The sequence below is a fragment of the Engystomops pustulosus genome, chromosome 7, assembly GCF_040894005.1.
Source record: "Engystomops pustulosus chromosome 7, aEngPut4.maternal, whole genome shotgun sequence".
Lineage (NCBI taxonomy): Eukaryota > Metazoa > Chordata > Amphibia > Anura > Leptodactylidae > Engystomops > Engystomops pustulosus.
The window spans coordinates 69,947,290-69,970,326 of NC_092417.1; the positions used below are offsets into that span (position 1 = coordinate 69,947,290).

The following is a 23,037-nucleotide window of genomic DNA, read 5'->3' on the forward strand; positions in this document are numbered from 1 at the left end:
CCGTTTTGAAACGCATGCGATTACATGCACAAAGCATAGAAAAAAAGATCACTGGTCTTTTACAAAGTCCAAGAGACACAGCTGAATGCAATTAATAAACATCAAGCAATGCATTTGAACATTTGAAAAACCGCATAAGGCTGGCGCCACACGTAGCGCTTTGTCTGCGCTCGCAAACGAAGACAAAGTCGCGCCCATCGGAGCCCGACTGTGTTTTGCTTTAATTTAACGCGAAACACCGGCGGCTCGTTCCCGATCGCAGGCGTTTCCCTGGAAACGCATGTGCGTTCGGGCCGAGGACCTCCCCCTGTGCGCTAGCGTCGCGTTTTGACGGACGCCTAGCGGTACGCGTGACCGCGGCCTAAGGGTCAAGTCACACGTGGCGTTTTTAGATTGTTTTTAGGTAGTGCGTTTTCAGATCGTTAAAACACGCATTGGGTTTTTTTTAAATGCATGTGTTTTTTTGAAAACGCAGCCGTTTTTGTTCGGAAAACCAAACCAAATTCGGAAAACCAGACAAAAACAGATGCGTTTTCAAAAAACGGATGCCTTTTTTAACGATTTAACTAAAACCAACTAAAAATTTAACTTAAAAAGGCCGTTTTTGGGCCGTTTTTAAGCAGTCCGTTAAAATCCGCATGCGGTTTTTTTTTTACTGCATCCATTGATCACCTTTCCTCAGCTGTTGTATATGCGTTTCAAACGCAATGAAAACGCGGGTCAAAACACAACGTATGAACGCGCCCTTACAATGAGCCGTGGCTCATTGTAATGAATGATATGCAAAAACACCATATACTGCAATACAGTAGCATTGCAGTATATGGTAGGAACAATCGAACCATCTAGGGTTAATGTACCCTAGAGCAGTGTTCCCCAACCACCGGTCCATGGCCCAAGACCGGGCCATGGAACACCTGGTTCCAGGCCGCGCTGGACCTCTGTAAAAACAAACAAAAGAAAATATACTCACCTTCCCCGTTCCCCTGCAGCAGTCTTCTCTCCCATTACTTAATTTCCATGTAAATGCACTGTTCTATTGACGGTGAGCGAAGAGAAGACTGCTGCAGGGGAACAGGGAAGGTGAGTATTTTTTTTGTTTTTAGTTCAGCTGGGATAGTAGAAGGTGGGGGGGGGGCTTCTTCAGGAAATTGGACAATATAAGCTAGGCACACAGGGAGTTATGTGGGGCATGCAAACTTACATTTTTGGCTATGAAACAGAAACCAGACTGTATCCCCCCACCTACTGGTCCCTGGAGAAAATATATGTTTACAGCCGGTCCCTGGGCAAAAAAAGGTTGGGGACCACTGCCCTAGAGGGTCTAAAAAATAGTGAAAAACAAAAAGAAAAAAAAAAAATGTAGAAAATTAATAAAATATTCAAAATTCAAATCACGCCCTTTTCCCTAGAACTGATCTAAAATATAATAAACAGTAAAAAAAATCACAGACACATTAGGTATCGCCGCGTCCCAAAATGCCCAATCTATCAAAATATATAACGGTTATGACCGGCGGTGACCTCCGAAACGGGAAATGTCGCCAAATGTCTGAAATGCGACTTTTACACCTTTTAACATGACATAAAAAAATGTAATGAAAAGTGATCAAAATGTTGCACAGTCCTCAAAATGGTAGCAATGAAAACGTCGGCTCATTTCTCAAAAAATGACACCTCCCCCAGCTCCGTAAACCAAAATTAAACATTCGTTTAATTTTTGAAAATGTATTAAAACGCAATAAAACCTGTATAAATTTGGTATCACCGCGATCGTACCAAACCAAAGAATACAGTAGAGGTGTTATTTGGAGCGCAGAGTGAAAGTCGTAAAAACTGAGCCCACAAGAACATGACGCACATGCATATTTTTTTTTCAATTTTTCTGCATTTTTTTTGTTAATAAATAACATCACAGGCAAGTAAAGTTTGTTCCGCACAAAATAAGCCCTCACACAGCTCTGTACACGGAAAAATTAAAAAGTTGTGGATTTTTGAAGGTAGAGAACGAGAAATGAGCAAAAAAATCCTGCGTCCTTAAGGGGTTAAAATAGCGTTAACACATATGTTTGTGAAACACGTGTGTTAACACTGTGTTAAGGCCGGTGATGCATGTGGCATTTATGTTGCGATATTGAAAATGCATGTGCTTGATTTGCATGCAGTTGTGTATCTTGGAATTTGTAAAAACACAGTGATTGTGTTCTCCATGCTGTTTGAGCATGTAATCACATGAGTTCCAAAACGCAGATCTCAAACACATGCGTTTTCAAAAACCAATATGAAAAGCAAGGATGCAAACATGAAAAGAAAAAAATGCACCGAAAACAGCACGTGTGTCACCGGCGTAACACATGCATTTTGTAAACACAATAGGGCACATTTACTTACACGGTCCATTCACAATCCAGCGGCGCGTTCTCCGACGCTGATTTGGGCTCTGCCAGGATTCACTAAGGTCATGCGCCCGATGTCCACCAGGTGTCGCTGCTGCTCTGAAGTACGCCGGAGTTCACCTCCTCCGTTTCGGTGTATGTGAGTGCTATTCTAGCGACACAAATTCTTTTTTAAATTCCACGTTTTTTCCTAGTGGTATTTTCACAAAATGACACCAGCTAGCAGCTTGTGTCGTTTTGGCCACCCACTGCATCTATCAATAGGCCTAAACCAGCGTATGATAAATCTCCCCCAATATGAGCATATGGTAGAGTTATGCAACTTTATTCTTTTATTACTTTTCCACACAATGGTGGACAGTTTCACAGTTGATTAATGTATTTACCTTTCTTCCATGCCACCATGGTGAATATTATTTCACATATCCGAGAAAGGTGGACGTATGCACTGGTGCCCCTAGGAGCTGTTGTTGGATACTATCTTGATAGATGGAATGATTCCAGGATGAGTCTTTTCAAGAATAAAAGTAAACTTTTCCAGAGGTAAGGCCATCCTTGTTTTCTTTGGGGTCTGGCAATGTGCATAGTACTGGTATGCTGGAAGTGTTGTACCACAGAAAAATAATATCATACACATAAAATATAGTCTTTGTGTAATGAAAACTTCATCAAATTTCTGAGGCTTGACATTTCATATTGCAACACTACAGTAATATATATATATCATATTCAATTAAAAACACTCTTGTAATGATTCATAGATTTTGTTACAGTTGTATGCAGTTTAGACAACCCTCTCGGAGGTGAACAGAGCAGACACACTTTACTTGCACACCTACATTGTAACATACTACAGACCCTATTCTTGATTTACTGTTTTTTTGTTTTCTTATTCCTTTTTTTTTTCTTCTCTCTGCAGGGAACTGAAACACAATGAAGAGGCATGGAAGTAAAACTAGGAGGCTGCTACAGCAATGTTGTAATGATCAAAAGTCATGTTCTTCAAAGTTTAAAGCACACAATATAATAAATGGTATTTGGAGTAAAAGTATATCCTCAATATTACTTGGTGAAGATAGACAATGTTCACCTGGTTCTTGTCTAGGTCTCCTGCAATGTGCTGTTTTGATGCCACATGAGGGGGGCAACCTGGGCTCAAATAAAGAAAAAATGTTTATCATTCAATGTTTTTTGTTTGTTTGTTTTTTTTCTGGGTGGTCTAGAATCCACTCTTACCCTAATAAGAGCTTTTCTTAGTACTGACCTTCGCTCTACCTGGGCCTCAAGATTTGATAATACTTGGAGCTCCAGTCTTGGCTCATAGTGTCATACCCTGATACGGTGGTGTTGCACACTGGGATGTTTGGAGTTAACATGTTTTTAACATGTAACATGACTTTGTTTTCTTTGAAGTCACTAAGTTCTCTCATAAATTGGTATTTTTTCCAATTTTGTATAAATGTAAGTTAATAAATTATGTACATCGACTTTTGTAAAATCTTTTCTTTCAACTCAAACAAAGCTTGCTCCCACAATAGCCAACATAGAAACGGTGATCTTACAGTAGGAAATATTGTTATAGTAGTACCACAGTAGCCAATATAGTAACTGTGCCTCCATATTAACAAATAAAGAGGGTGTAAGAGAAAGTGTGGAATGGTGGAATACATAGCAAAATACACATTGGATTGAAAAAATTAAAAAATGTGTCATATTTTTCAAAAATCTATCCAATGAAACCAAGCACCTCATCTGCCCATCCCTTAGGCGGGGGCAACTTAGAAACCTTAAAGGAAACCTACCATTTCAAATGGTAGGTTTAAGCTGTAAACACCGAGCACCAGCTCAGGGTGAGCTGGTGCCGGTGCTTAGTTTCGTTAGTGTTAAAACCGCGGTATCGCGGTTTTAACACTTTTTAAACTTTATAGCAGAAGCCGCTTCGGCGCTGCGCGCAACGCCTGCGGCATTTCCTATGTAGGCGCGCGCACGATCGTGCGCACGCAGCGCCGAAGCAGTTTATGCTTTAAAGTTTAAAAAGTGTTAAAACCGCGATACCGCGGTTTTAACACTAACGAAACTAAGCACCGGCACCAGCTCACCCTGAGCTGGTGCTCGGTGTTTACAGCTTAAACCTACCATTTGAAATGGTAGGTTTCCTTTAAAGGGTATCTACTACTAGGATGAAGGATTGTATGCAAATGAACCTGAGGGGCTCCAGGTTCCATAGGTATTAATGGAGCGTGGAGCCCCACAGACTCATTTCTATACAGTTTTTCATCCTGGTGGTAGATGTCCTTTAAATGGGAACCCCCATTTTTATCACAGTTTCAGATTCCCCAGGAAAAATTACATTGATTTAACCTAGAGCTTTTTCAATTTTGGTGACGGCTGGCACTCCCAACGCCAAAAGTCCAAATGTGTTGAAAAAGGGGTTATTTCGATAAATACACGAGATTCAAAATCTGAAAATAGACATATGCAATTCTTTTTCTAAGAGCCATGTTACCAAATTTAAGCACTTCTCTCTCTTAAGGACTTCTCCCGAGCTGCACCAATTCCATGGAATACCGAACCCCCAAAGCTTCAAACGTGCTCTTAAAACCCATTTATTGAGGCAGGCCTATCACACTCGCTAACCGCATGCAACCTGTAACTCTTTATTAACCAATTCTAGGTACTTCTCATGTCTGTTTTCCAGAAAATGTCAGGTTCCTATTGTTTCATATGACGGTTTGTACTCAGTAATGTCTTGTTTTATTTGAATATGCTCCCCAGAATCTGTCACTTTCTAAAGATTATTATAGTGTCCAGTCATACAAGAGAATAGAACACATATGTATTGCATTAGGAGGTGGCGGTATTGGGGGTTCTATGGCGATTATGTGAGCCTCACGGTTTTATAGTTCAGGTGCAGTACTGCCGACAACCAACACCCCGATTTATTTGTTGTGCCATAAGGATGTACATACATCCCCACAATTGTTGTGTGAATGCAGCTTAATTGTGAAGGCCCAGTTTTATCCTCTTAATGCGTTATTACCTTCACGTATATCATAATTCCATTAAAGGGAACCTACCACCACGATTCTACCTATAAAAGGTAGAACAGGTGGTAGGTGGATGTAAGGGTCGTGAGGATAGCTCTTTTTAGAGCTAATCCTCACGTCCCCGCTAACTTTTGGTAAACTTTATTGAACTAATATGGAAATTTAGTTATGCGGCTACTGGGGCGTACAGTAGCCGGGCACGAGGCTACACAGCGCGGCTACTCCACGCCCCAGTAGCGACATTACTCCTCCTACCCTGTTGTGTGCGGCGCACAGCTCCTCGTAGCTGCGCGCCCTCATCCGTAGCCGGCTTGTCCAACAGGGTAGGAGGAGTAACGTCGCTACTGGGGCGTGGAGTAGCCGCACAACTACATTTACATATTAGTTCAATAAAGTTTACCAAAAGTTAGCGGGGACGTGAGGATTAACTCTAAAAAGAGCTATCCTCGCGTCCCTTACATCCACCTACCACCCGTTCTACCTTTATAGGTAGAATCGTGGTGGTAGGTTCCCTTTAAATATGTATGAAGAGGGTTGACAAGCGGTACCCTCTCCATACACGGTGAGCAGTGGTGGATTAAGTGTCCCATTGCCTTTTCACACAACTAGGGCCCCCTCCCCACCGCCCAAACCAACATGTGCCCAGATGTTAGGACTTTGAATACTACTCTATATCCTTAATCCTACAATGTTCATAAAAGTAATTTAATGATGAACTTCAAACCTGCCCTTATAACCCATCTACTTAGGAAAGCCAATCACATGTATTAGATATGGACTTTTGCTGTGTGCCAAGGTTGATGCCACACATGGCATTTTTGCTCCGTTTGTAAGCATCTTAATAGATGAACAGATTCAAAGCTGCCAAATGCATGGTATGGTTTTTAAAACGCATGCTTAACCCCTTTCCGATTTTAGGGCACTTCTATAAAGAAAAGAGGAGACTCAATAAGGAAGACACTTTAATATAACAGATTTTATTACACATTTTGTTAATAGAGTCAGTAATTGATTATTTTACATAGTAAAACAGTTGATCACTTGTCACTTCATGTATAATCTAATGAAAAATTCCTGCTCTGCTACATGGAACTACAAGTCCCAGCATGACTTGTAGTTACATCCTGGACAGATCTCCAGAAAGCTAAATGCAATGATGTACAAGTGATTGCTTTAGAGAAATGTTTTCTCCCAATATGAGGGCTCCATAAGGTTTTTGGCCATTTTAAAACTCCATTGCAGTGATCCTTATTTTTCAATACCTCATTTCAATCCCCCACAAAGTAGATAACCCCATACAAGGGCCATTACACTCCTCCTGTTCAGCCATATGTAAGTTGAGGCAGGCCCCGCTTGTCAGATCTTCCCAACGTCCATGGACCTATTAGAACACTGAGCATCTTAAAAAAAGAAACTTTATAAGATATAAAATCACATAAACAGCATAAAGGAGAGTTCACTGTATAATGCAAACATCCACTATAAACAATCTGGCGGGACAGGAGGGGCGTAGAAATTTGCTGGACAAGCAGGTCTCTGGATGATGCTGTTCCTGGCGCTTGAACCACTTGCCCCTACAGGTCAGGCACCACACGGGTTGGCAGTAGAACTGCTGGCACTCTCCTTTGTTGGGCACGTAGCAGTACTTCACAAGCTTGATGTTGGCGTTAGTCTGCATACAGCCGATACAGGGCTCCAGTTCCCGGAATGAGTAGTTACAGGTATAACTTGTACGTACCTGATGACAAAGGGGATATGCAACACCCCTGCCAATATATGGGCAGAGGAGTAGCGAATAAGGCCCTCAACCTGTTAGAACCCATCTAGTGAGTCTGATCAACTCATAAAGAGGGAATGCAGTAAGTCTCAGGTAATCAGCAGCTGTAGATTCTGCCTGAACAGGCAAGGGTTAAATGGATGCGATTCTGTCTACCAATTGTATTGCACCATGTACACTGGAGTGTCATTGGAGAGTTAGCCACCCCCTGACCAGGATAACAAAACCCCTGAAAAGGGAGGGGCAAGTCCTCTTTTCCAGCCACCTCTGACCAGAGAGGTCAGTCAGTTCCAGAGATCTTAGCGCACATGCTCTTACCACAGGCCTCAGCTCTCACTATAGAGCACATCATGTCAGAGGAGAGAAACTGTCTGCGCACCATCAGCACTAACACTCAGCTAAACCCAGGATAAAAGCTGCACCTTCCACAACTGAACACAGCTCCATCCCAGCCTGCATCTGCTACCAGGCTGGTGACCCAATTCCTGAGGACCACTCCAGTAGGTGCTAATGTACCAATGGGGGGGGTATTGGTGCTAATGTACCAATGGGGGGGGGGGGGGGTATTGGTGCTAATGTACCAATGGGGGGGGGGGGGGGTATTGGTGCTAATGTACCAATGGGGGGGGGGGGGGTATTGGTGCTAATGTACCAATGGGGGGGGGGGGGTATTGGTGCTAATGTACCAATGGGGGGGGGGGGTATTGGTGCTAATGTACCAATGGGGGGGAGGGGGGGGGTATTGGTGCTAATGTACCAATGGGGGGGGGGGGGGGGGTATTGGTGCTAATGTACCAATGGGGGGGTATTGGGCGATGTGGGGGGGGGGGTATTGGTGCTAATGTACCAATGGGGGGGGGGGGGGGTATTGGTGCTAATGTACCAATGGGGGGGGTGTTGTGCGAAGGGGGGGTATTGGTGCTAAGGTACCAATGGGGGGGTATTGGTGCTAAGGTACCAATGGGGGGGTATTGGTGCTAAGGTACCAATGGGGGGGTATTGGTGCTAAGGTACCAATGGGGGGGTATTGGTGCTAAGGTACCAATGGGGGGGTATTGGTGCTAAGGTACCAATGGGGGGGTATTGGTGCTAAGGTACCAATGGGGGGGTATTGGTGCTAAGGTACCAATGGGGGGGTATTGGTGCTAAGGTACCAATGGGGGGGTATTGGTGCTAAGGTACCAATGGGGGGGTATTGGTGCTAAGGTACCAATGGGGGGGTATTGGTGCTAAGGTACCAATGGGGGGGTATTGGTGCTAAGGTACCAATGGGGGGGTATTGGTGCTAAGGTACCAATGGGGGGGTATTGGTGCTAAGGTACCAATGGGGGGGTATTGGTGCTAAGGTACCAATGGGGGGGTATTGGTGCTAAGGTACCAATGGGGGGGTATTGGTGCTAAGGTACCAATGGGGGGGTATTGGTGCTAAGGTACCAATGGGGGGGTATTGGTGCTAAGGTACCAATGGGGGGGTATTGGTGCTAAGGTACCAATGGGGGGGTATTGGTGCTAAGGTACCAATGGGGGGGTATTGGTGCTAAGGTACCAATGGGGGGGTATTGGTGCTAAGGTACCAATGGGGGGGTATTGGTGCTAAGGTACCAATGGGGGGGTATTGGTGCTAAGGTACCAATGGGGGGGTATTGGTGCTAAGGTACCAATGGGGGGGTATTGGTGCTAAGGTACCAATGGGGGGGTATTGGTGCTAAGGTACCAATGGGGGGGTATTGGTGCTAAGGTACCAATGGGGGGGTATTGGTGCTAAGGTACCAATGGGGGGGTATTGGTGCTAAGGTACCAATGGGGGGGTATTGGTGCTAAGGTACCAATGGGGGGGTATTGGTGCTAAGGTACCAATGGGGGGGTATTGGTGCTAAGGTACCAATGGGGGGGTATTGGTGCTAAGGTACCAATGGGGGGGTATTGGTGCTAAGGTACCAATGGGGGGGTATTGGTGCTAAGGTACCAATGGGGGGGTATTGGTGCTAAGGTACCAATGGGGGGGTATTGGTGCTAAGGTACCAATGGGGGGGTATTGGTGCTAAGGTACCAATGGGGGGGTATTGGTGCTAAGGTACCAATGGGGGGGTATTGGTGCTAAGGTACCAATGGGGGGGTATTGGTGCTAAGGTACCAATGGGGGGGTATTGGTGCTAAGGTACCAATGGGGGGGTATTGGTGCTAAGGTACCAATGGGGGGGTATTGGTGCTAAGGTACCAATGGGGGGGTATTGGTGCTAAGGTACCAATGGGGGGGTATTGGTGCTAAGGTACCAATGGGGGGGTATTGGTGCTAAGGTACCAATGGGGGGGTATTGGTGCTAAGGTACCAATGGGGGGGTATTGGTGCTAAGGTACCAATGGGGGGGTATTGGTGCTAAGGTACCAATGGGGGGGTATTGGTGCTAAGGTACCAATGGGGGGGTATTGGTGCTAAGGTACCAATGGGGGGGTATTGGTGCTAAGGTACCAATGGGGGGGTATTGGTGCTAAGGTACCAATGGGGGGGTATTGGTGCTAAGGTACCAATGGGGGGGTATTGGTGCTAAGGTACCAATGGGGGGGTATTGGTGCTAAGGTACCAATGGGGGGGTATTGGTGCTAAGGTACCAATGGGGGGGTATTGGTGCTAAGGTACCAATGGGGGGGTATTGGTGCTAAGGTACCAATGGGGGGGTATTGGTGCTAAGGTACCAATGGGGGGGTATTGGTGCTAAGGTACCAATGGGGGGGTATTGGTGCTAAGGTACCAATGGGGGGGTATTGGTGCTAAGGTACCAATGGGGGGGTATTGGTGCTAAGGTACCAATGGGGGGGTATTGGTGCTAAGGTACCAATGGGGGGGTATTGGTGCTAAGGTACCAATGGGGGGGTATTGGTGCTAAGGTACCAATGGGGGGGTATTGGTGCTAAGGTACCAATGGGGGGGTATTGGTGCTAAGGTACCAATGGGGGGGTATTGGTGCTAAGGTACCAATGGGGGGGTATTGGTGCTAAGGTACCAATGGGGGGGTATTGGTGCTAAGGTACCAATGGGGGGGTATTGGTGCTAAGGTACCAATGGGGGGGTATTGGTGCTAAGGTACCAATGGGGGGGTATTGGTGCTAAGGTACCAATGGGGGGGTATTGGTGCTAAGGTACCAATGGGGGGGTATTGGTGCTAAGGTACCAATGGGGGGGTATTGGTGCTAAGGTACCAATGGGGGGGTATTGGTGCTAAGGTACCAATGGGGGGGTATTGGTGCTAAGGTACCAATGGGGGGGTATTGGTGCTAAGGTACCAATGGGGGGGTATTGGTGCTAAGGTACCAATGGGGGGGTATTGGTGCTAAGGTACCAATGGGGGGGTATTGGTGCTAAGGTACCAATGGGGGGGTATTGGTGCTAAGGTACCAATGGGGGGGTATTGGTGCTAAGGTACCAATGGGGGGGTATTGGTGCTAAGGTACCAATGGGGGGGTATTGGTGCTAAGGTACCAATGGGGGGGTATTGGTGCTAAGGTACCAATGGGGGGGTATTGGTGCTAAGGTACCAATGGGGGGGTATTGGTGCTAAGGTACCAATGGGGGGGTATTGGTGCTAAGGTACCAATGGGGGGGTATTGGTGCTAAGGTACCAATGGGGGGGTATTGGTGCTAAGGTACCAATGGGGGGGTATTGGTGCTAAGGTACCAATGGGGGGGTATTGGTGCTAAGGTACCAATGGGGGGGTATTGGTGCTAAGGTACCAATGGGGGGGTATTGGTGCTAAGGTACCAATGGGGGGGTATTGGTGCTAAGGTACCAATGGGGGGGTATTGGTGCTAAGGTACCAATGGGGGGGTATTGGTGCTAAGGTACCAATGGGGGGGTATTGGTGCTAAGGTACCAATGGGGGGGTATTGGTGCTAAGGTACCAATGGGGGGGTATTGGTGCTAAGGTACCAATGGGGGGGTATTGGTGCTAAGGTACCAATGGGGGGGTATTGGTGCTAAGGTACCAATGGGGGGGTATTGGTGCTAAGGTACCAATGGGGGGGTATTGGTGCTAAGGTACCAATGGGGGGGTATTGGTGCTAATGTACCAATGGGGGGGTATTGGTGCTAATGTACCAATGGGGGGGTATTGGTGCTAATGTACCAATGGGGGGGTATTGGTGCTAATGTACCAATGGGGGGGTATTGGTGCTAATGTACCAATGGGGGGGTATTGGTGCTAATGTACCAATGGGGGGGTATTGGTGCTAATGTACCAATGGGGGGGTATTGGTGCTAATGTACCAATGGGGGGGTATTGGTGCTAATGTACCAATGGGGGGGTATTGGTGCTAATGTACCAATGGGGGGGTATTGGTGCTAATGTACCAATGGGGGGGTATTGGTGCTAATGTACCAATGGGGGGGTATTGGTGCTAATGTACCAATGGGGGGGTATTGGTGCTAATGTACCAATGGGGGGGTATTGGTGCTAATGTACCAATGGGGGGGTATTGGTGCTAATGTACCAATGGGGGGGTATTGGTGCTAATGTACCAATGGGGGGGTATTGGTGCTAATGTACCAATGGGGGGGTATTGGTGCTAATGTACCAATGGGGGGGTATTGGTGCTAATGTACCAATGGGGGGGTATTGGTGCTAATGTACCAATGGGGGGGTATTGGTGCTAATGTACCAATGGGGGGGTATTGGTGCTAATGTACCAATGGGGGGGTATTGGTGCTAATGTACCAATGGGGGGGTATTGGTGCTAATGTACCAATGGGGGGGTATTGGTGCTAATGTACCAATGGGGGGGTATTGGTGCTAATGTACCAATGGGGGGGTATTGGTGCTAATGTACCAATGGGGGGGTATTGGTGCTAATGTACCAATGGGGGGGTATTGGTGCTAATGTACCAATGGGGGGGTATTGGTGCTAATGTACCAATGGGGGGGTATTGGTGCTAATGTACCAATGGGGGGGTATTGGTGCTAATGTACCAATGGGGGGGTATTGGTGCTAATGTACCAATGGGGGGGTATTGGTGCTAATGTACCAATGGGGGGGTATTGGTGCTAATGTACCAATGGGGGGGTATTGGTGCTAATGTACCAATGGGGGGGTATTGGTGCTAATGTACCAATGGGGGGGTATTGGTGCTAATGTACCAATGGGGGGGTATTGGTGCTAATGTACCAATGGGGGGGTATTGGTGCTAATGTACCAATGGGGGGGTATTGGTGCTAATGTACCAATGGGGGGGTATTGGTGCTAATGTACCAATGGGGGGGTATTGGTGCTAATGTACCAATGGGGGGGTATTGGTGCTAATGTACCAATGGGGGGGTATTGGTGCTAATGTACCAATGGGGGGGTATTGGTGCTAATGTACCAATGGGGGGGTATTGGTGCTAATGTACCAATGGGGGGGTATTGGTGCTAATGTACCAATGGGGGGGTATTGGTGCTAATGTACCAATGGGGGGGTATTGGTGCTAATGTACCAATGGGGGGGTATTGGTGCTAATGTACCAATGGGGGGGTATTGGTGCTAATGTACCAATGGGGGGGTATTGGTGCTAATGTACCAATGGGGGGGTATTGGTGCTAATGTACCAATGGGGGGGTATTGGTGCTAATGTACCAATGGGGGGGTATTGGTGCTAATGTACCAATGGGGGGGTATTGGTGCTAATGTACCAATGGGGGGGTATTGGTGCTAATGTACCAATGGGGGGGTATTGGTGCTAATGTACCAATGGGGGGGTATTGGTGCTAATGTACCAATGGGGGGGTATTGGTGCTAATGTACCAATGGGGGGGTATTGGTGCTAATGTACCAATGGGGGGGTATTGGTGCTAATGTACCAATGGGGGGGTATTGGTGCTAATGTACCAATGGGGGGGTATTGGTGCTAATGTACCAATGGGGGGGTATTGGTGCTAATGTACCAATGGGGGGGTATTGGTGCTAATGTACCAATGGGGGGGTATTGGTGCTAATGTACCAATGGGGGGGTATTGGTGCTAATGTACCAATGGGGGGGTATTGGTGCTAATGTACCAATGGGGGGGTATTGGTGCTAATGTACCAATGGGGGGGTATTGGTGCTAATGTACCAATGGGGGGGTATTGGTGCTAATGTACCAATGGGGGGGTATTGGTGCTAATGTACCAATGGGGGGGTATTGGTGCTAATGTACCAATGGGGGGGTATTGGTGCTAATGTACCAATGGGGGGGTATTGGTGCTAATGTACCAATGGGGGGGTATTGGTGCTAATGTACCAATGGGGGGGTATTGGTGCTAATGTACCAATGGGGGGGTATTGGTGCTAATGTACCAATGGGGGGGTATTGGTGCTAATGTACCAATGGGGGGGTATTGGTGCTAATGTACCAATGGGGGGGTATTGGTGCTAATGTACCAATGGGGGGGTATTGGTGCTAATGTACCAATGGGGGGGTATTGGTGCTAATGTACCAATGGGGGGGTATTGGTGCTAATGTACCAATGGGGGGGTATTGGTGCTAATGTACCAATGGGGGGGTATTGGTGCTAATGTACCAATGGGGGGGTATTGGTGCTAATGTACCAATGGGGGGGTATTGGTGCTAATGTACCAATGGGGGGGTATTGGTGCTAATGTACCAATGGGGGGGTATTGGTGCTAATGTACCAATGGGGGGGTATTGGTGCTAATGTACCAATGGGGGGGTATTGGTGCTAATGTACCAATGGGGGGGTATTGGTGCTAATGTACCAATGGGGGGGTATTGGTGCTAATGTACCAATGGGGGGGTATTGGTGCTAATGTACCAATGGGGGGGTATTGGTGCTAATGTACCAATGGGGGGGTATTGGTGCTAATGTACCAATGGGGGGGTATTGGTGCTAATGTACCAATGGGGGGGTATTGGTGCTAATGTACCAATGGGGGGGTATTGGTGCTAATGTACCAATGGGGGGGTATTGGTGCTAATGTACCAATGGGGGGGTATTGGTGCTAATGTACCAATGGGGGGGTATTGGTGCTAATGTACCAATGGGGGGGTATTGGTGCTAATGTACCAATGGGGGGGTATTGGTGCTAATGTACCAATGGGGGGGTATTGGTGCTAATGTACCAATGGGGGGGTATTGGTGCTAATGTACCAATGGGGGGGTATTGGTGCTAATGTACCAATGGGGGGGTATTGGTGCTAATGTACCAATGGGGGGGTATTGGTGCTAATGTACCAATGGGGGGGTATTGGTGCTAATGTACCAATGGGGGGGTATTGGTGCTAATGTACCAATGGGGGGGTATTGGTGCTAATGTACCAATGGGGGGGTATTGGTGCTAATGTACCAATGGGGGGGTATTGGTGCTAATGTACCAATGGGGGGGTATTGGTGCTAATGTACCAATGGGGGGGTATTGGTGCTAATGTACCAATGGGGGGGTATTGGTGCTAATGTACCAATGGGGGGGTATTGGTGCTAATGTACCAATGGGGGGGTATTGGTGCTAATGTACCAATGGGGGGGTATTGGTGCTAATGTACCAATGGGGGGGTATTGGTGCTAATGTACCAATGGGGGGGTATTGGTGCTAATGTACCAATGGGGGGGTATTGGTGCTAATGTACCAATGGGGGGGTATTGGTGCTAATGTACCAATGGGGGGGTATTGGTGCTAATGTACCAATGGGGGGGTATTGGTGCTAATGTACCAATGGGGGGGTATTGGTGCTAATGTACCAATGGGGGGGTATTGGTGCTAATGTACCAATGGGGGGGTATTGGTGCTAATGTACCAATGGGGGGGTATTGGTGCTAATGTACCAATGGGGGGGTATTGGTGCTAATGTACCAATGGGGGGGTATTGGTGCTAATGTACCAATGGGGGGGTATTGGTGCTAATGTACCAATGGGGGGGTATTGGTGCTAATGTACCAATGGGGGGGTATTGGTGCTAATGTACCAATGGGGGGGTATTGGTGCTAATGTACCAATGGGGGGGTATTGGTGCTAATGTACCAATGGGGGGGTATTGGTGCTAATGTACCAATGGGGGGGTATTGGTGCTAATGTACCAATGGGGGGGTATTGGTGCTAATGTACCAATGGGGGGGTATTGGTGCTAATGTACCAATGGGGGGGTATTGGTGCTAATGTACCAATGGGGGGGTATTGGTGCTAATGTACCAATGGGGGGGTATTGGTGCTAATGTACCAATGGGGGGGTATTGGTGCTAATGTACCAATGGGGGGGTATTGGTGCTAATGTACCAATGGGGGGGTATTGGTGCTAATGTACCAATGGGGGGGTATTGGTGCTAATGTACCAATGGGGGGGTATTGGTGCTAATGTACCAATGGGGGGGTATTGGTGCTAATGTACCAATGGGGGGGGTATTGGTGCTAATGTACCAATGGGGGGGGTATTGGTGCTAATGTACCAATGGGGGGGGTATTGGTGCTAATGTACCAATGGGGGGGGTATTGGTGCTAATGTACCAATGGGGGGGGTATTGGTGCTAATGTACCAATGGGGGGGTATTGGTGCTAATGTACCAATGGGGGGGTATTGGTGCTAATGTACCAATGGGGGGGGTATTGGTGCTAATGTACCAATGGGGGGGGGGTATTGGTGCTAATGTACCAATGGGGGGGGTATTGGTGCTAATGTACCAATGGGGGGGGGGTATTGGTGCTAATGTACCAATGGGGGGGGTATTGGTGCTAATGTACCAATGGGGGGGGTATTGGTGCTAATGTACCAATGGGGGGGGTATTGGTGCTAATGTACCAATGGGGGGGGTATTGGTGCTAATGTACCAATGGGGGGGGGTATTGGTGCTAATGTACCAATGGGGGGGATTGGTGCTAATGTACCAATGGGGGGGTATTGGTGCTAATGTACCAATGGGGGGGTATTGGTGCTAATGTACCAATGGGGGGGTATTGGTGCTAATGTACCAATGGGGGGGGGTATTGGTGCTAATGTACCAATGGGGGGGGGGTATTGGTGCCAATGTACCAATGGGGGGTATTGGTGCCAATGTACCAATGGGGGGTATTGGTGCCAATGTACCAATGGGGGGGGGGGAGCAACATCATGTGTGTGTGGGGGGGGGGGGTGAGTACCGAGAAGTTCAGATATGTAGGGATAAACACTTACCGACGGCACAGCTGCACGAAATGCATTAAGAACCCCGCATGGTGCGCACTCACCCCAATAACGCAGCCGTGGCCCGCGTACATGATAGTGGATGAAGCCACGTTCTCGCTCACTAACCCGCCGGACAGCAGCTTCTGCTCGGTTATCCCGGCCGAGTGGATCTCATTGGCGGGAAACATGAAGCACACGGCGAACACCACGTGTAAACGTCCCGCCAAACTCTCCAGTGCTGTGAGACGGCGGGAACATGTGCACACTTCCGGCCATGAAGGCGGCCGGGCATCGTGGGAGTTTTTATGTTGACATGGCAACCAATCACAGAACCGCTTTAATTTCTTTTGGAAATGAAAACTGGTCTGTGATTGGTTCTTATAGACAACAAGGATAGTTTTTTTTTTAATGACAGAATGTATAAACTGTACTGTATGTATCCATGTATAAAGAAAAAGACTGCAGATCATCACTGAGTTCAGTCTTTAATAACAGAATTGTTTTAAATAAAGGAGCCTAATCTGCTCCAAGTCTATTATAATATGGTCAGACCACTTGGACTGGTCAGTGTGAACATGATCTCTTGATGGTGCTCTGGCAATACTTGCATACTTGAAAAAATGCATCTTATTTGCATGTTGGCTTTTTTAATGGGTTTTTGGTTAAAGTGTCTTAATTTGGCATTTTTGTCTGTGTTTTTTGGAGAGGCGTTTTTATTTCGGTCGTCAAAGCAGTTGAAAACGCATGTGTTTGTGGTCTCCGTTTTGAAACGCATGCGATTACATGCACAAAGCATAGAAAAAAAGATCACTGGTCTTTTACAAAGTCCAAGAGACACAGCTGAATGCAATTAATAAACATCAAGCAATGCATTTGAACATTTGAAAAACCGCATAAGGCTGGCGCCACACGTAGAGCTTTGTCTGCGCTCGCAAACGAAGACAAAGTCGCGCCCATCGGAGCGGGCCTCGGCCCGATCGCATCGGCGTTTCCATGGAAACGCCTACCCTCGGGAACGAGCCGACGGTGTTTTGCTTTAATTTAACGCGAAACACCGGCGGCTCGTTCCCGATCGCAGGCGTTTCCCTGGAAACGCATGTGCGTTCGGGCCGAGGACCTCCCCCTGTGCGCTAGCGTCGCGTTTTGACGGACGCCTAGCGGTACGCGTGACCGCGGCCTAAGGGTCAAGTCACACGTGGCGTTTTTAGATTGTTTTTAGGTAGTGCGTTTTCAGATCGTTAAAACACGCATTGGGTTTTTTTTAAATGCATGTGTTTTTTTGAAAACGCAGCCGTTTTTGTTCGGAAAACCAAACCAAATTCGGAAAACCAGACAAAAACAGATGCGTTTTCAAAAAACGGATGCCTTTTTTAACGATTTAACTAAAACCAACTAAAAATTTAACTTAAAAAGGCCGTTTTTGGGCCGTTTTTAAGCAGTCCGTTAAAATCTGCATGCGTTTTTTTTTTTACTGCATCCATTGATCACCTTTCCTCAGCTGTTGTATATGCGTTTCAAACGCAATGAAAACGCGGGTCAAAACACAACGTATGAACGCGCCCTTACAATGAGCCGTGGCTCATTGTAATGAATGATATGCAAAAACACCATATACTGCAATACAGTAGCATTGCAGTATATGGTAGGAACAATCGAACCATCTAGGGTTAATGTACCCTAGAGGGTCTAAAAAATAGTGAAAAACAAAAAGAAAAAAAAAAATGTAGAAAATTAATAAAATATTCAAAATTCAAATCACGCCCTTTTCCCTAGAACTGATCTAAAATATAATAAACAGTAAAAAAAATCACAGACACATTAGGTATCGCCGCGTCCCAAAATGCCCAATCTATCAAAATATATAACGGTTATGACCGGCGGTGACCTCCGAAACGGGAAATGTCGCCAAATGTCTGAAATGCGACTTTTACACCTTTTAACATGACATAAAAAAATGTAATGAAAAGTGATCAAAATGTTGCACAGTCCTCAAAATGGTAGCAATGAAAACGTCGGCTCATTTCTCAAAAAATGACACCTCCCCCAGCTCCGTAAACCAAAATTAAACATTCGTTTAATTTTTGAAAATGTATTAAAACGCAATAAAACCTGTATAAATTTGGTATCACCGCGATCGTACCAAACCAAAGAATACAGTAGAGGTGTTATTTGGAGCGCAGAGTGAAAGTCGTAAAAACTGAGCCCACAAGAACATGACGCACATGCATATTTTTTTTTCAATTTTTCTGCATTTTTTTTGTTAATAAATAACATCACAGGCAAGTAAAGTTTGTTCCGCACAAAATAAGCCCTCACACAGCTCTGTACACGGAAAAATTAAAAAGTTGTGGATTTTTGAAGGTAGAGAACGAGAAATGAGCAAAAAAATCCTGCGTCCTTAAGGGGTTAAAATAGCGTTAACACATATGTTTGTGAAACACGTGTGTTAACACTGTGTTAAGGCCGGTGATGCATGTGGCATTTATGTTGCGATATTGAAAATGCATGTGCTTGATTTGCATGCAGTTGTGTATCTTGGAATTTGTAAAAACACAGTGATTGTGTTCTCCATGCTGTTTGAGCATGTAATCACATGAGTTCCAAAACGCAGATCTCAAACACATGCGTTTTCAAAAACCAATATGAAAAGCAAGGATGCAAACATGAAAAGAAAAAAATGCACCTAAAACAGCACGTGTGTCACCGGCGTAACACATGCATTTTGTAAACACAATAGGGCACATTTACTTACACGGTCCATTCACAATCCAGCGGCGCGTTCTCCGACGCTGATTTGGGCTCTGCCAGGATTCACTAAGGTCATGCGCCCGATGTCCACCAGGTGTCGCTGCTGCTCTGAAGTACGCCGGAGTTCACCTCCTCCGTTTCGGTGTATGTGAGTGCTATTCTAGCGACACAAATTCTTTTTTAAATTCCACGTTTTTTCCTAGTGGTATTTTCACAAAATGACACCAGCTAGCAGCTTGTGTCGTTTTGGCCACCCACTGCATCTATCAATAGGCCTAAACCAGCGTATGATAAATCTCCCCCAATATGAGCATATGGTAGAGTTATGCAACTTTATTCTTTTATTACTTTTCCACACAATGGTGGACAGTTTCACAGTTGATTAATGTATTTACCTTTCTTCCATGCCACCATGGTGAATATTATTACACATATCCGAGAAAGGTGGACGTATGCACTGGTGCCCCTAGGAGCTGTTGTTGGATACTATCTTGATAGATGGAATGATTCCAGGATGAGTCTTTTCAAGAATAAAAGTAAACTTTTCCAGAGGTAAGGCCATCCTTGTTTTCTTTGGGGTCTGGCAATGTGCATAGTACTGGTATGCTGGAAGTGTTGTACCACAGAAAAATAATATCATACACATAAAATATAGTCTTTGTGTAATGAAAACTTCATCAAATTTCTGAGGCTTGACATTTCATATTGCAACACTACAGTAATATATATATATCATATTCAATTAAAAACACTCTTGTAATGATTCATAGATTTTATTACAGTTGTATGCAGTTTAGACAACCCTCTCGGAGGTGAACAGAGCAGACACACTTTACTTGCACACCTACATTGTAACATACTACAGACCCTATTCTTGATTTACTGTTTTTTTGTTTTCTTATTCCTTTTTTTTTTCTTCTCTCTGCAGGGAACTGAAACACAATGAAGAGGCATGGAAGTAAAACTAGGAGGCTGCTACAGCAATGTTGTAATGATCAAAAGTCATGTTCTTCAAAGTTTAAAGCACACAATATAATAAATGGTATTTGGAGTAAAAGTATATCCTCAATATTACTTGGTGAAGATAGACAATGTTCACCTGGTTCTTGTCTAGGTCTCCTGCAATGTGCTGTTTTGATGCCACATGAGGGGGGCAACCTGGGCTCAAATAAAGAAAAAATGTTTATCATTCAATGTTTTTTGTTTGTTTGTTTTTTTTCTGGGTGGTCTAGAATCCACTCTTACCCTAATAAGAGCTTTTCTTAGTACTGACCTTCGCTCTACCTGGGCCTCAAGATTTGATAATACTTGGAGCTCCAGTCTTGGCTCATAGTGTCATACCCTGATACGGTGGTGTTGCACACTGGGATGTTTGGAGTTAACATGTTTTTAACATGTAACATGACTTTGTTTTCTTTGAAGTCACTAAGTTCTCTCATAAATTGGTATTTTTTCCAATTTTGTATAAATGTAAGTTAATAAATTATGTACATCGACTTTTGTAAAATCTTTTCTTTCAACTCAAACAAAGCTTGCTCCCACAATAGCCAACATAGAAACGGTGATCTTACAGTAGGAAATATTGTTATAGTAGTACCACAGTAGCCAATATAGTAACTGTGCCTCCATATTAACAAATAAAGAGGGTGTAAGAGAAAGTGTGGAATGGTGGAATACATAGCAAAATACACATTGGATTGAAAAAATTAAAAAATGTGTCATATTTTTCAAAAATCTATCCAATGAAACCAAGCACCTCATCTGCCCATCCCTTAGGCGGGGGCAACTTAGAAACCTTAAAGGAAACCTACCATTTCAAATGGTAGGTTTAAGCTGTAAACGGTGAGCTGGTGCCGGTGCTTAGTTTCGTTAGTGTTAAAACCGCGGTATCGCGGTTTTAACACTTTTTAAACTTTATAGCAGAAGCCGCTTCGGCGCTGCGCGCAACGCCTGCGGCATTTCCTATGTAGGCGCGCGCACGATCGTGCGCACGCAGCGCTGAAGCAGTTTATGCTTTAAAGTTTAAAAAGTGTTAAAACCGCGATACCGCGGTTTTAACACTAACGAAACTAAGCACCGGCACCAGCTCACCCTGAGCTGGTGCTCGGTGTTTACAGCTTAAACCTACCATTTGAAATGGTAGGTTTCCTTTAAAGGGTATCTACTACTAGGATGAAGGATTGTATGCAAATGAACCTGAGGGGCTCCAGGTTCCATAGGTATTAATGGAGCGTGGAGCCCCACAGACTCATTTCTATACAGTTTTTCATCCTGGTGGTAGATGTCCTTTAAATGGGAACCCCCATTTTTATCACAGTTTCAGATTCCCCAGGAAAAATTACATTGATTTAACCTAGAGCTTTTTCAATTTTGGTGACGGCTGGCACTCCCAACGCCAAAAGTCCAAATGTGTTGAAAAAGGGGTTATTTCGATAAATACACGAGATTCAAAATCTGAAAATAGACATATGCAATTCTTTTTCTAAGAGCCATGTTACCAAATTTAAGCACTTATAGAAAATCCCCATCTTCAGAAGGGAGGAAATTTAAAGTGTAACCGTCATTCTGAGCAAAAAAAAAAAACTAAAATACATAATTCTGCTCTAGGTGTCCCTGGGAATCATTCCTCAAAGTATTTTGCCTCTCGGTCCTCATTTAGTACCTTTTTTTGGCCCATAACAACCAGGGTTTCCAGCTCTAAAAAAAAAACTACAATCGGCAAGATGGAGGACTTCTCCCGAGCTGCACCAATTCCATGGAATACCGAACCCCCAAAGCTTCAAACGTGCTCTTAAAACCCATTTATTGAGGCAGGCCTATCACACTCGCTAACCGCATGCAACCTGTAACTCTCTTTATTAACCAATTCTAGGTACTTCTCATGTCTGTTTTCCAGAAAATGTCAGGTTCCTATTGTTTCATATGACGGTTTGTACTCAGTAATGTCTTGTTTTATTTGAATATGCTCCCCAGAATCTGTCACTTTCTAAAGATTATTATAGTGTCCAGTCATACAAGAGAATAGAACACATATGTATTGCATTAGGAGGTGGCGGTATTGGGGGTTCTATGGCGATTATGTGAGCCTCACGGTTTTATAGTTCAGGTGCAGTACTGCCGACAACCAACACCCCGATTTATTTGTTGTGCCATAAGGATGTACATACATCCCCACAATTGTTGTGTGAATGCAGCTTAATTGTGAAGGCCCAGTTTTATCCTCTTAATGCGTTATTACCTTCACGTATATCATAATTCCATTAAAGGGAACCTACCACCACGATTCTACCTATAAAAGGTAGAACAGGTGGTAGGTGGATGTAAGGGTCGTGAGGATAGCTCTTTTTAGAGCTAATCCTCACATCCCCGCTAACTTTTGGTAAACTTTATTGAACTAATATGGAAATTTAGTTATGCGGCTACTGGGGCGTACAGTAGCCGGGCACGAGGCTACACAGCGCGGCTACTCCACCTACCCTGTTGTGTAGCCGGGCACGAGGCTACACAGCGCGGCTACTCCTCCTACCCTGTTGTGTGCGGCGCACAGCTCCTCGTAGCTGCGCGCCCTGATCCGTAGCCGGCTTGTCCAACAGGGTAGGAGGAGTAACGTCGCTACTGGGGCGTGGAGTAGCCGCACAACTACATTTACATATTAGTTCAATAAAGTTTACCAAAAGTTAGCGGGGACGTGAGGATTAACTCTAAAAAGAGCTATCCTCGCGTCCCTTACATCCACCTACCACCCGTTCTACCTTTATAGGTAGAATCGTGGTGGTAGGTTCCCTTTAAATATGTATGAAGAGGGTTGACAAGCGGTACCCTCTCCATACACGGTGAGCAGTGGTGGATTAAGTGTCCCATTGCCTTTTCACACAACTAGGGCCCCCTCCCCACCGCCCAAACCAACATGTGCCCAGATGTTAGGACTTTGAATACTACTCTATATCC

The 23,037-nt window shown here is 45.5% G+C and overlaps 2 protein-coding genes and 1 long non-coding RNA gene across 3 annotated transcripts; 2 read left to right on the forward strand and 1 right to left on the reverse strand.

The window, feature by feature from the left end:
* Positions 1–2,340: 2,340 nt before the first annotated feature.
* On the forward strand, positions 2,341–3,581 carry LOC140070213 (NADH dehydrogenase [ubiquinone] 1 beta subcomplex subunit 1-like). Its single transcript, XM_072116563.1, has 2 exons — positions 2,341–2,939; positions 3,316–3,581. Exons 1-2 carry the CDS (start codon positions 2,773–2,775, stop codon positions 3,347–3,349), a joined length of 201 nt encoding a protein of 66 aa, XP_071972664.1. The 5' UTR covers positions 2,341–2,772; the 3' UTR covers positions 3,350–3,581.
* Positions 3,582–6,404: 2,823 nt separating this feature from the next.
* LOC140070214 (uncharacterized) lies at positions 6,405–16,673 on the reverse strand. Its single transcript, XR_011848887.1, has 2 exons — positions 16,404–16,673; positions 6,405–7,209 (listed from the first exon to the last, which is right to left on the reverse strand). It is a non-coding gene; the product is annotated as an uncharacterized lncRNA (long non-coding RNA).
* Positions 16,674–17,413: 740 nt separating this feature from the next.
* Positions 17,414–20,283, forward strand: LOC140070215 (NADH dehydrogenase [ubiquinone] 1 beta subcomplex subunit 1-like). Its single transcript, XM_072116564.1, has 2 exons — positions 17,414–19,641; positions 20,018–20,283. The coding sequence occupies exons 1-2, from the start codon at positions 19,475–19,477 to the stop codon at positions 20,049–20,051; spliced, it is 201 nt and encodes a 66-aa protein (XP_071972665.1). The 5' UTR covers positions 17,414–19,474; the 3' UTR covers positions 20,052–20,283.
* The last annotated feature ends 2,754 nt before the right edge of the window (positions 20,284–23,037 follow it).

Coding starts and splice junctions, on each gene's coding strand:
- LOC140070213 (XM_072116563.1), top strand. CDS start 2,773: ATGTATTTACCTTTCTTCCATGCCACCATGGTGAATATTATTTCACAT. Junction 2,940..3,315: donor AAAAGTAAACTTTTCCAGAG/GTAAGGCCATCC, acceptor TTCTCTCTGCAG/GGAACTGAAACACAATGAAG.
- LOC140070215 (XM_072116564.1), top strand. CDS start 19,475: ATGTATTTACCTTTCTTCCATGCCACCATGGTGAATATTATTACACAT. Junction 19,642..20,017: donor AAAAGTAAACTTTTCCAGAG/GTAAGGCCATCC, acceptor TTCTCTCTGCAG/GGAACTGAAACACAATGAAG.